Source organism: Lagopus muta, chromosome Z (genome assembly GCF_023343835.1).
Source record: "Lagopus muta isolate bLagMut1 chromosome Z, bLagMut1 primary, whole genome shotgun sequence".
Classification (NCBI taxonomy): Eukaryota; Metazoa; Chordata; class Aves; order Galliformes; family Phasianidae; genus Lagopus; species Lagopus muta.
The window spans coordinates 53,406,818-53,419,172 of NC_064472.1; the positions used below are offsets into that span (position 1 = coordinate 53,406,818).

Genomic DNA, 12,355 nt, shown 5'->3' on the forward strand with positions numbered 1-12,355 from the left:
CAGTTTCACACCTTTTACTGGGGGCCCCAAGCCTGGACACAGTACTCCAGGTAAGGCCTCAAGGGAGTGGAGTGAAGATGGGAGAATCACCAGGTGATTACTGGTCATGCATCTTCACCTACCACTGTAAGGGAGCTGATTCTGCTAGCTGCTCATTAGAATCTGACATTTTTTTGTGTGGGTGCAGCACATAAGTTCACAGTGGTAACCTCTGCACAGCTCTTACAGAGTGCAGAGGGATGTGGCTTTCTGAGGTTACTTTAAAGGTAGCTCAAGTGCATCCCAGCTTCACTCAAACCTCCAGCTGCAGGGGAGAAACAGCACCAGTGCTGTTTTCACACACATACCCTCTACACATTGCTGAGGATAGACTTCCGCCTCAGCACTCCGTTTGGGCCAGCAGTTTGCTTTATGCCTCGTGTCTGAAGTTTAAAATCTTAAAATCTTGGTTGGAGTAAAACCTGGATCTACCAGTAAAGTCTTATCTGTGCCCTTATTTGGCTATCTTTCTCTGCAGCAGTCCTTCAATTTAAAGTGCTTACAGTTGTTGAACGATCTAACATGAATGTGGTATTTATAAAAATATACAAATATTACTTCTTTGTCCACAGTACATAATTATATTTGCTTGACTGACATCAAGAAATACTCCTTCTGAAAAAAAAAGTTTTTAATAATTTCATAGGATTTTCTATGAAAACCAATGTAATAAACAAGAGTCTATAGGAGAGTGATGCAGAGCTTCAGAGTTGCCTGAGCACAGCTGCGTTAGCACACAGATCCTCTCTTTCCAGTCTCATTAATATTTCAGATCATTCCACAATGGACACTTATTCTTATGAGGCCCAGCGATGTGCCAGACACAGCCTCATAGAGAGGAATAATACTCATATTTCCATTCAATGTTTGGCCCAGTTTCTCCAGGGAAAGGAAAAGGAGCAATCGCGAGACTGAAGTGCCAGCATGTCTTCAGAAAACTTCTGCGCTAAGGAAAAATTCCGCGCTGCGGTGGGGGAACTGGTGTGAATTTCCTTTCTCTGCTGCAGTGAATTTAGTGACATCCACAGACGGACTTAAAGTGACTGCCCAGCAGTATTAAATTCCCTTTAACAGACTGACTTATGCCAGTGATTTACAAAAATATCTCTTTGGAATTCGTCCAAACATACCACAGATGCTGGCAAGCTCAGTTCCAAAAATAGTCTTCAGCTAACAGCTTCCAAGCTCCACACAAGAGTCAAATTGCCTCACTTCAACATGGGGCTACGTTCTTTTTGTCAGAGACCTCACCTCCCTATCCAGGTGTGTGTCTTGGTTTCAATTAGGGCAGAGTTGGTTTTCTTCATCGAGTATGATGTATGAGAAAGGGAAAGGAAAAGGGAAAGGGAAAGGGAAAGGGAAAGGGAAAGGGAAAGGGAAAGGGAAAGGGAAAGGGAAAGGGAAAGGGAAAGGGAAAGGGAAAGGGAAAGGGAAAGGGAAAGGGAAAGGGAAAGGGAAAGGGAAAGGGAAAGGGAAAGGGAAAGGGAAAGGGAAAGGGAAAGGGAAAAGTAGACCCTGATACAGGAGAGAAATCCCAAGCCGGAGGGAGCTGTTACTGCAGCTTCATAAATATTGAAAACACATTGCTTTAGGGGGTATTGGCACACCAACAGGAACATTTTCTGTATGCCACTCTGTCACTGCCTTTAGTTAACAGTCTGCAAGTTTGCATTAGCTCTGACCTAGGTGCCCTGGTACTGGTGGAGAAGCAGTGACAGGCTGCACCTCATGGCTTCTGGAAAGCATGGCTACATCACTGTCGCCTTCTGCCCAACCATATCATAGGTTACTGCCTCTGTGACAGAGAGGGCCAAAGCTGTGCTTGTGTGTTAGCAGCCACAGATTGCAGTCCCTCCTCTTTCTTTGAAACCATCAGGAAGCTGAGCTCTTGCTGCCCTCCTGTGAACTGTGTTAGCCACCGTGCATAGCCACCTCCCATCCCACTGTCTTTGCCACAAATAGCCGCAACCTTTAGCCGATGGACAGGATGAGAAGCAAAGGGAAACAAATAGCTCCAAGTGCAACAGCTAGAGACAGGGCCACAGCGCAAATGAGTCAGCACAGCCCCAGCTGTACCAGCTACAGGCTGGCTTTGCTTACCGGCTGCATGCCAAAGCACAAAGGGAGAACTTCCCAACTGCTTGTCATTGTTACAGTGAGTGCAGTACAGCTATATCTAAGGCTTTGTCTTAAGACGGGCAGCATGCTGCTTCCTGTCCCTCCTGCCTGGAATTTTTCACAATCTGGGCAGCACCAGGGATGTTTTCACAACACTGGTGTATTTGGGAACATGGCCTTTCCCCCCTGGCAGTACATCAGATGTTGTTAAGACTGTAGTATTTCAGTACTGCTGAACAGCACTTGCAAACCTCCACTGTGGACACGTAAGCTGTTCCACTAAGTTTCATGCAGTCTTCTACGCATTTCTTTCCCTGGTCAATCATGTGTTCATTTACAGTGACTTCTAGGAATGTTTTGCCATTGTACAAACACTTTCAAAGGTACTTTTTGAGTGAAGGAGGGTGCATTTTCATTGATTCTTGCTGCTGATGTTTCAGTCATCCAATTAGGAAACACAAACAATGCAATGTGACCCACACATACCAAATAAACAGGATGAGTGAGTACCTGAAATACACAGTCTGAAATTTGTTTGCATGAGCTGCTGTAAGATCAATTCAAAAACCAATCTTAGTGGAAATCAGTTTTGGAAAAAAGGCAACACATAGGTCAAAATCATTACATATTTTGTTCACAACAAAGATTACAAAGCCGGTGATTTCGTAGTATTAAGTAGCACAACCAGTGATCAATTGTAGGAAATAACCTGGGAAACCATGGCGGTGTTTGAGCTCTCAAATTCAAATTACAAAACAGAAAACTTCCTAATTTGTCCTCAGAGCATGGAAAGTAAAGTTTATTTACTATATATAGATCATAAAATCACATTTTTACAGCATTCGTAAGACACCTTAGACTACAGCATTTTGTTAATGATAATACATAATGATAAAACACTTGCTTCAGTTATATGAGATCACATATATTACATATTGTTTCAATGTGTTCTGAAGTAAAATTCTGCTAATGCAACACCCCTCTTTTTCCTACGAGGAGATTCACTAATCTGCTTTCACAAAGTTAACTTGCTTTGAGATTTAATTTAAAAAAGAATAAATCAATTTTTGTGCACATTTGTATATTATAATTCCTAACATTTGATATAATGAAACACAAAAGCAAAATAAACAGACATTCCAGAAATTGTATTTCGTTATTGCTGTGCTAAATAACCCTCCATAATTCTCAGTCTCTAAGCAAGAGCATAATCAAACTGGCCTTTCTCCAGCCCATCAAGTCCATCAGCCCAGGTTGAGGTTGGCATACTTTGGTAGGGGTCAAGCAGAATGCGGAAGCAACGAATGATGAGGATTCCCAAGAAAATAAATAACAAAATCACAAAGGCAAAGGTTGTTTTCTGTTCCAGGGTCATGCTAGAATCTGGTGTCACATTCCCAGATGGCACCAAAGTGGCAGTGAATATCTCTCCGTTCATCATCCAGGGAAGATGAAACGAATAATCCCACAGTCTCCTCCTTTTCATCATTAGTTTGCTAAGGCCATAGTAGAAGCCATTTAGATGCACTTTGTTATCTGTGGGGCAAGGGGAGAAGCAATGTTAAATGTGAATAGCCCTTTTGTTTGTTTACTTCAATGCAACTTTCTCCTAGTGAAGAATAATTAGACAAAAAGAATTAGAGAACAGTTTTGCTTGCCTCTCTGTGTCATGTGTGCGAGACCTACAGAAATCTCATTTTGCTTTGTTGGTAGTGCAGAGTCCAGCCATTGGTGCTAAATGTCACCAGAACCTGAACTAGCAGTAGTCTCTCTGCTTTACCTTGTCACTCAGACTAGGGCAGAACACTTCTTCCTGCAAAGGATAAAGGAAGGTTTTGATCACACAGCTCCATTGGCTTACCTACAGAAACAGCAAGTGGGAAGCAAACTGCGTGCGCTGTTGCAGGACAGATGAACTACAGTTGATAGAACCCTAAGTGGGGGCTTGAAAGACAAGTGTATTTATGGCTTTAAACACAGTGACCCAAAATGTTTTGAGGTGGGATGATTCAGGATCTGATACAGGACAGTCGAATACATGTCTCTCCAAGATGGAAGGCAGTGACCATTCAGTGTATTGTAACATTGCATCATTTAGGAGGAAAATGCATAAACTGTTCATGTTTGAAATGAGAGGAAAATATTTAGGAAAACACCCTAAAATAAGTCAATTGATAATTGAGCTTAAAGGCAAATGTTTCCTCTTCTTACTTAAAACCACAGTAAGATTTAGAAATGTTGTTAGCAAGCACATGGTATTTATGTCATCTGCCCACTGGCACCAGAAGGACTGCCAAGACTTCTGAATGAATTTGTTTCTGGACAGCAGGGCACATGCTGCACCACCACCAGACTGGCACTTGAGCAGCCATCACCATCTGCCTGGGTGTCTGCTAGACTCTCAATTCTGGGTTCTGCATCCTGTGGGAAGGAGGAACAGCTGGATGTCAGCAGGTATGACCTGTGATACTGCCAATATTACCTGAGGTGTATCTTCAGGAAAAGGAACAAGGAAGGCTAAAGGGGGAGCTGATCTTGTCATGCCAATTTTAAGAGGAAGAAATAGAAACAGACAAACACAACACTGTGGATAGTATGCACATAGTGGAACTTCTACACAGTTAGATCTGCTTTGCCACTGGTCTTGGGTCTGTCATATTGCTGGAATTATTCTAAAAAGTACGCCTCAAATAAAATGGAGGAATTATTAAAGCAACACAAATACTGGCAGTGCATGGCTATTATTCCCTGTTTCAATTCAATTCAGCTTCAACTGATGATCTGAGGAAACAAGGAGTTCTTTGCTCACCATCGGTTGTGAGGAAGTGAATGAACAAGCACCTTACGTGCTAGGGTAAGTTTAGGTTGGATATCAGAAAAAATTTATTTACAGGAGTTGTTAAGCATTGGAAGAGGGTCCTCAGGGAGGTGGTTGAGTCACCATCCCTGGATGCCTTTAAAAAACTTTTGAATGTGGTGCTTAGGGACACGATTTAGCAGATTGTTGTTAGAGTTAGGGTAGTATGGTTAGGTTGTGGTTGGACTCGATGAATCTTTAAAGTCTTTTCCAACCCGAGTGATTCTATGATTCTGTGATGATTGAAAGGATAGGAAAATCCAAAATTGAAACATCCAGTCTTTTGAAAGTGTGTTTCAGATATCAGCTGACAAAAAAAATGTAGAAATGTTGGGGCTGGATGGGATTTGAATCTTTCCAAAGCAAACCATTCTATGGTTCTATGATTCTATGATTCTGTGGTTTTGTGATTCTATGATTCTAATTTGGCTTCAGGAAACTCTACAGCACACATATTACATCATGGACTTTAATGTTGTTAAGAATATGCTGTCAACTGTACACATATTATATACTCTTCTCCCAGACTGCAGTCTCAAGATCCAGTATCCCAGGTTTGCTCTCATATATCCAAGGGTTCTAGGAAATGCTTTCCTAGTATTTTTCTAATTGTTATCTGAATGCTGTAGGTAACTATGGGAGAAAATGAAGAAGATGGAGAATCTGCAACTGTCAGGAAAGTCCAGCTTTTGATAAGCAGGTTTAAGCAGAGTCAAGCTTAGAATGCACGTAAGTCTCAGCAAACAGTATCTTTCCAGTTTTTGAAGAAACTTGACTTCAGAAAGATATATGCAATCAATGGCTCAGCAACAAGCATATGCAGTTCAATATTTTCTTTAGGTTCTGAGTAGGCACTTCTTCTTGATTATACAGAGAAGAGCCAGATAGTTGTTTTCATACCATTAAAGCTATTCACTGAATACAGGAATGGGCAGAATGTCCAATAATTTTACACTTAAGAGCTTTTCACACTCTGAATGCTAATCTTTATGCTATAGATTCTATGCAACAAAATAGCAAGACTGCATTGCAAAGCTGAAAGGAACATATTTTCTAGGCTTTGGGCAGCAGACAATTTTCTGAGTGCAATCATTACACTGTACGATTGCAAGGTTTCAGGGGGCAGGTGGTTTGTCTCTACAGGATGGCATGGCACCTGGCATAACCACATCCTTTGCTCTGTTTGGACCACTTCTACTGCAATCTAAAATGTAAGTGAGATTGTCGTCCGTTTTCTGTGCACCAAAATAGCATTTAACTGTCCCTAGTGATACAAGTACACAGGTACTTGAAAGCAGAATGTAACTAGCTAATGACATAGAGTTTTTTTATAGGCAGAGATAATTAGTCTGGCCTGGATGCACCTTGGCACTTTGGCCACAACAGTGTGGTCTGCCACATTCCTATTCCTGTCTGCAGTAGCTGGCGAACATTGCACAGGAGATCCTGGGCCTGATATCTCATTCCCTGCCAGCCAATGCCAATTGTGTCAGCAGAGCTTCACTGGAGCCAGGCATGAGTTCCTCCTTCCTGTTGAAAATGTTCACTGTCTAGGGACCACCCAGAAATGGCAACATAATATTAAGCTGTATTTTCTTGTTTAAGAATGACTGCAGTCCTCACGAGAATCTTCCCGCCTCCTGAACTCCACCCCATCTCTGTGGCTTGATTGAAGGCTGACATGACAGAACTTTCCAAGAAGGCCAATGGCATCCTGGCTTGTATCAGAAACAGTATAGTCAGCATGACTAGAGATCGAGTCCCACTGTACTCGATACTGGTGAGGCAGCACCTCAAGTACTGCGTTCAGTACAAAGAAGGCAATGAGGCCCTGGAGTGTGTCCAGAGAAGGGCAATGAAGCTGTGAGGGGTCTGGAGAACAAGTCTTATTGGAAGAGGCTAAGGGAACTGGGATTGTTCAGTCTGCAGAAGAGGAGGCTCAGGGGAGACCTTATCACTTTCTACAGCTCCGAGAAAGGAAGTTGTGGTGAGGTGGGGGTCAGCCTCTTTTCCGATTTAATAGCAATAGGACTGAAGATGCACCAGGTGATGTTCAGGTTGGACATGACAAAAAGTTTCTTCTCAGAAAGAGTGGTGAGGCACTGGCACAGGCTGCCCAGGGTTGTGTTGGAGTCACCATCCCTGCAGCTGTTCAAGAACCGTGTCACTGAGGGACATGGTAGTGATGGGTCTGCAGTTGCACTAGATGTTCATAGTGGTTTTTCCCAGTATTAATGATTCTATGTTTTCTATGTTTTTAGTTTGTTCCGGTCACTGAGAAATGAGGCAAGTTATGCTATGGATAAGTCTCAAGGTTGTTTAAAAATGAGTTGATGGATTCGTCTAAGTGCAGACCTTTTTCTCATATCTTAGATAAATATAAAAAATGATAGAACAAACAGATTATCCTTCATTTAAATAACTAACCCTGCTTTTTTTTTCTTTTTTTTTAAGCACAGGCATGCTATTCAATTACTTTCTATAATGGATTCCTAGCAGATGTGACTAATCCATTGTTTAATAAGTACACAGCTGCACATCACTCTATCCGTATCAGGTTCTTATTATTATTTCTCCTTGCCAGTGTGTGCACATCCATTATGTAGTTCAATTATGCATCTTCCTGAGGTGGGGCTTACATTCTAAGATACTAAATTTTTAAAGAAACAAAGAAATGGAACTGATATTGCATACTATTAGAAGCACTGAGTCAGCATATTAGTCCTTAGTACATCCTAAGAATTAATAAACTTCATACAGTTTCAGATGCCTACCTGTAACCCACTAGGTAACTTATTAGCACACAACATGGTCAGTGTCACCAAATAACAGTTTTTTTCTAGGTAAGCCACCATGGTTTTTGAAGCTAAAATGACACTGAATTAGTTAGACAATAGAGCACCTTTCTGGGCTTTCAGCATCTCATTTGTATCAAAGTCGACTGTAGTTGAAAATAGCTCTAGAATAAAAGAATTTCCTTAGGGAAATTGTAAAGATTCTTACTTTTAAAATGGTAGGACAAATGGAAAGAATGATTTCAAGAGCTGCACCTATAGGAATAACATACTTACTAATAAGGCATTAAATGTGGATTTTTCTCTGTTGTTTAAACAGCCCTTCCCCTTATTACCATATGCAACATAAATGGCAATACAGACATGTGTGCATTTTTATTGTGAAAATCTTGTATGCTTGTGAGAAGTCACAGACAAAGAAACTGTAAGAAATCATATTCACATTTTGCTGTAATTTCACTTCCACGCTTTTTCTGAATTTCGCTGTCCTACCCATTCATAAACTTTTCAGAGATCATGTTCACGTGGTTGCAGAATGGCACAAATACTCAAAAACACAGCACAGACTTCACAAATGACCTTCAGGCTAATCACTCTGATAAGCATTGGTGGCCCCTCATCTTCCAAAAGCAATGAGGAAGTGATAACTCAAGAAACTATTAAAGACATTCAAATTAAACTTCAATATACATAGTCTATGTGAACCTGGATTTAAAGCATTTAATGAAAAAAAAGAAAGAAAAAAAGAAAGAAAGAAAGAAAGAAAAAAGGTTAAAAATAAAACACCAGATAGAGTAGCAACAACTGTTTATTACTGTTTCTTGGCAGATCATTCACATTACTGTTCTATATATCACATAAAACAGGCATTTGAAATGACCAGGTTGAAAAAACCTTCCTGAGTCATGGGAATGTATGGTGCTAACTAGACCCAAGGCCAAGCTACCATTCTAATTACTTAATTATCATCTAGCCTAGTTACACTTTTGACCTTGCAGAATTTAAGTGATAAAGATTAAATTAAGTAATGATTGCATCAAGGCCAAGGCTAAACAGAATATTCTTCTCTCTGTTTCATGTCAACCCCTGAGAAATTCTATGCCCTTTTCTCATTCACTTGAGAATTACTGGAGTAGTGTGAGGACAGAATACGGTCTTGTGACTGTGCTAGGTGCTTCACAGTGTACGTACAAAATTTCGGTATCCTATGTTAGTGGAGCAATTGGGTTTCCATTATGAAATATCTCATGGAATGTAGCAAGCACACAACGGTGCCAAGCCCATGTGCATGATTTTCCTATACCACCCATACTAGTTTCACTGATTACTCACTTCCTTAGCTACAAAACACATGGCAAGTCTCTTCAGGCTCAAACATCTGTACGCAAACTATTTGAGCAAAGATACTCTCATGTGCTCACAGCTCAGTTGCTGTGACAGACATTTTAAGCCTGCTGTTGGTAAACAAAACTTGATTACAGAAAGGTATGAGGCTAAATATTAAATTACATATTCCCTGCCCTTGTATTCAAATTTGCCTTGCATACATTTGAACTGTGCTTTGCAACAATCAATCACAGCACACTCTAAGTGGGTATATTAACAACACCTACCTTTTTTTATATATTTTGTCTTTTCTTGTTAAATATTTGTTATCAAACTGATATTGCTTTCTTTGCATATACATGTATGTATCATCTTGTCAACAGCTCTTTGCATGATAAATGACAATTTTTGTGTGCCCTTCAGCTGTTTACATTATTAAAGCAAATTGATAGGGTTAACTTTAGCAAAGCTAGAGAGCAATCAGCCTTTTTTTTTTCTAGACCATCTCTATTATGATGTACCTCGCTTCCACTTAATGCACCATGGAAGGCTGAAAGAGAAACCTCACCTTTGAAAGATTACACATACCATAAGCTGTGTGAGGATGACTTATGCAGAAAAAAAGCCAAAGTTAGTCTAAAAGATTGGATTACTCACTGTGTTTGCTGAAGTAATTGTTAGCTTTATGAATGCTATCTGTGAAGATCTGAAAGCAAGAATCCGTGAAACAGCCAAGTATTTACACCATCCAGGAGCCTGTGCAGTGGTTTCAAATATGTACATGACAGACACTTTCCCTTCCTCTCTATTCCTTCTTCTTTTAGAAGGAGAGCATACAGGTACTCAGTCATCAGTGTTGGAAATCTTTTCTGAAAACAGTATCTTAAATGTGTGGTTGTAATAAAATAATAAAACATGCTAAAGCCTTTAAAAGCAGTAATATAATTAAAATCCTTACAGACTCTATTGTATATGAATCGGCAGATAAGCAATTTTTTGCCTTAAGTCACAAATCCTTACACCACCTCCCCACTTCCCTTCTCAAAAAAATCATTTCCAGCTCAAAATGACATGGAATAGTAAATGATAAATTCTAATATGCTTTCTGAAAAGAAAACAGCAACATAACTGGTACACATAACAAACAGCAACATAATTGGTGCACATTCATTTAATTATTGTAAATTTTAAGTCAAATGTCAGTATTCCTGATCTACCCTGTAGAGTTATTGTATCTAGATGGTATTAATCTTGCATATATAATATAAGAGTTGTAAGTTTTTAAAATAAATAAGGAAAATTAGATAATCAATTTCTGTGAAAAAAATACCTTGATCTAGTTGAGAGGAAACCTGACCCATTTCCCACTGCAGCAGTTACAGGTAGTTACAAGTTGTACTGTTAGTTTCCATTCTTCTGTACATTTCTTCTGTTTCTAAGCACAAAAGATCAGGATTGCAAAGGCATTGATGAAAACACAACTTCAAAACCTGCCTTTTAAAGGCTTAGATTTTCTTTTCAAAAAAATAAAAGCAAACTAGAAGGAGAATCATATTCATGTGTTAGAAGCAATTGTCTGACAATGCTGTTGTTCTTTAAAGGGAAGCTACAATTTCAGTTCTGCCTCAGCAACACTTCTGTGGATTCTGCTTCACTGAGTACAGCAGTAGCCTAGCAGGCTGTCTGAAACCATCTTTAGCTGAACATTAACATTCAAAAGGTGTACAAAAAAAAAAAAAAAAAGAAAAAGAAAAAAAAAAGAAAAAGGCAGGGGATATTCCCACATACATATGCATACATATATTATATATATATATATATATATATATATATTCCCAGAGGTATAGTCTGCTAGTGTTTCTCTCTTATTCTGTATTGATTGTTGTCAGTAACCTTTCTTTATTTTGGCAGTAAACTCACCTTTTATCAGACAGTCTCCATTGATGACAATTTGTGATCTTCTGTGAAATACATTAACCTTTTCAAATTGGTTATAAGCTATAAATTAAAAATAATTTATAAATATATGAATTAATACTTACTAAACTTCAGTGGATCACATGCATACCAGTGGTGCATTTTCTTAGAAAATTAACTGCAGTATGCTCACTAACATTTACTGCTCAACTTTTATCTAGAGGTTTTTGCCCTGGGAGTTGTTCTTGTTTCCACCTACTAAAGCTGCCCTTGATATAGCCACATTTTATTCTGAGGAATAATAACTAAAGCAAGAAGGTTCCTGTTTTCCTTTCCCATGGGAAAATAAAGCCTGTTTCAGTACGTCAGTCACATAGACTCATTAAAAAATGTAAGGTGTTTTTTCCCCCCAAAGTTTCTACTTACTTAAAAACAGATAAAACCACACACAGAGATTCCTAACCATTCAGGGGTGACAGAACATCATTCATTCTTATCTTTTAAGAGTACATATCCCATCCTGCCATAGATCAAGAAAGGAATATGGGATAGTAATCTCTTTTCATTTTTCATTCAGATTTCTGATATGGAAAATGGATTTGAAGCTCAAATCCAAACAATCTTCCTTTCTCTGCCCAATGTGCATTTTCCTGTGGAAGCATCCTTTATTTAGAACTTTGCCAACTGCATTGTGGTTGGCAGGGTTAATGTTGTGGAGTGTGGGACCATGGTGTTGTGCATTTTATAGGACAAAATATGCTTTCACAGATAAGAAAAAGCTGCTGTTTAGATTACCACAATGCAGAGATGATCATTTTGTGGACACCCATGTACAGAGAAACCCACCCTCCCGTGGGGGACTATTTTAAAGCCATTCACAACCTGTCTTCTCATGCTTTACACAGTGAAAGAAGGAAGCACCTCTTTTCACTCTTTTCTACCTCCTTGTTCTCCTTTACACACAGACATTCATCACTCTGATGTGTTGTTCTGCACCCGCTGAGTCCCTCAGGATCTTTTTGCTGTAGACTGGCTTCAGAAATGGGTATCTTAGGCCCACTGCTTCTTTCCTTGTGGGTCAACCTCAAAATTTTTCTTTCTCCGTTCTTCAGGATTTTCCACTCTCTCAACCTGAAGTCCTGCAGCTAAGGTGCATTTGATTCACCCCACTGCTATAGCAAGCAGTTGGTATACAGATAATTGTCTACCAGTAGCTTCTCCTCCCCACTCTCTCTTGTCTGTGAGATTCATGACAAGACTTGACAAAAGAGGCTGTACTTCATTCCCAAGAAATTTCATTACA

The 12,355-nt window shown here is 39.6% G+C and overlaps 1 protein-coding gene across 2 annotated transcripts; it reads right to left on the bottom strand.

The window, feature by feature from the left end:
- Positions 1–3,062: 3,062 nt before the first annotated feature.
- On the bottom strand, positions 3,063–11,228 carry CTXN3 (cortexin 3). Of its 2 annotated transcripts, XM_048932311.1 has the most exons (3): positions 11,178–11,228; positions 10,466–10,570; positions 3,063–3,693 (listed from the first exon to the last, which is right to left on the bottom strand). In XM_048932311.1, the coding sequence occupies exons 2-3, from the start codon at positions 10,494–10,496 to the stop codon at positions 3,353–3,355; spliced, it is 372 nt and encodes a 123-aa protein (XP_048788268.1). In that variant the 5' UTR covers positions 10,497–10,570; positions 11,178–11,228; the 3' UTR covers positions 3,063–3,352. The 2 variants fall into 2 exon arrangements, with proteins under 2 accessions (XP_048788268.1, XP_048788267.1); XM_048932310.1 differs by lacking the exon at positions 10,466–10,570 and having other exon boundaries at positions 11,178–11,222.
- Between the last annotated feature and the right edge of the window lie 1,127 nt (positions 11,229–12,355).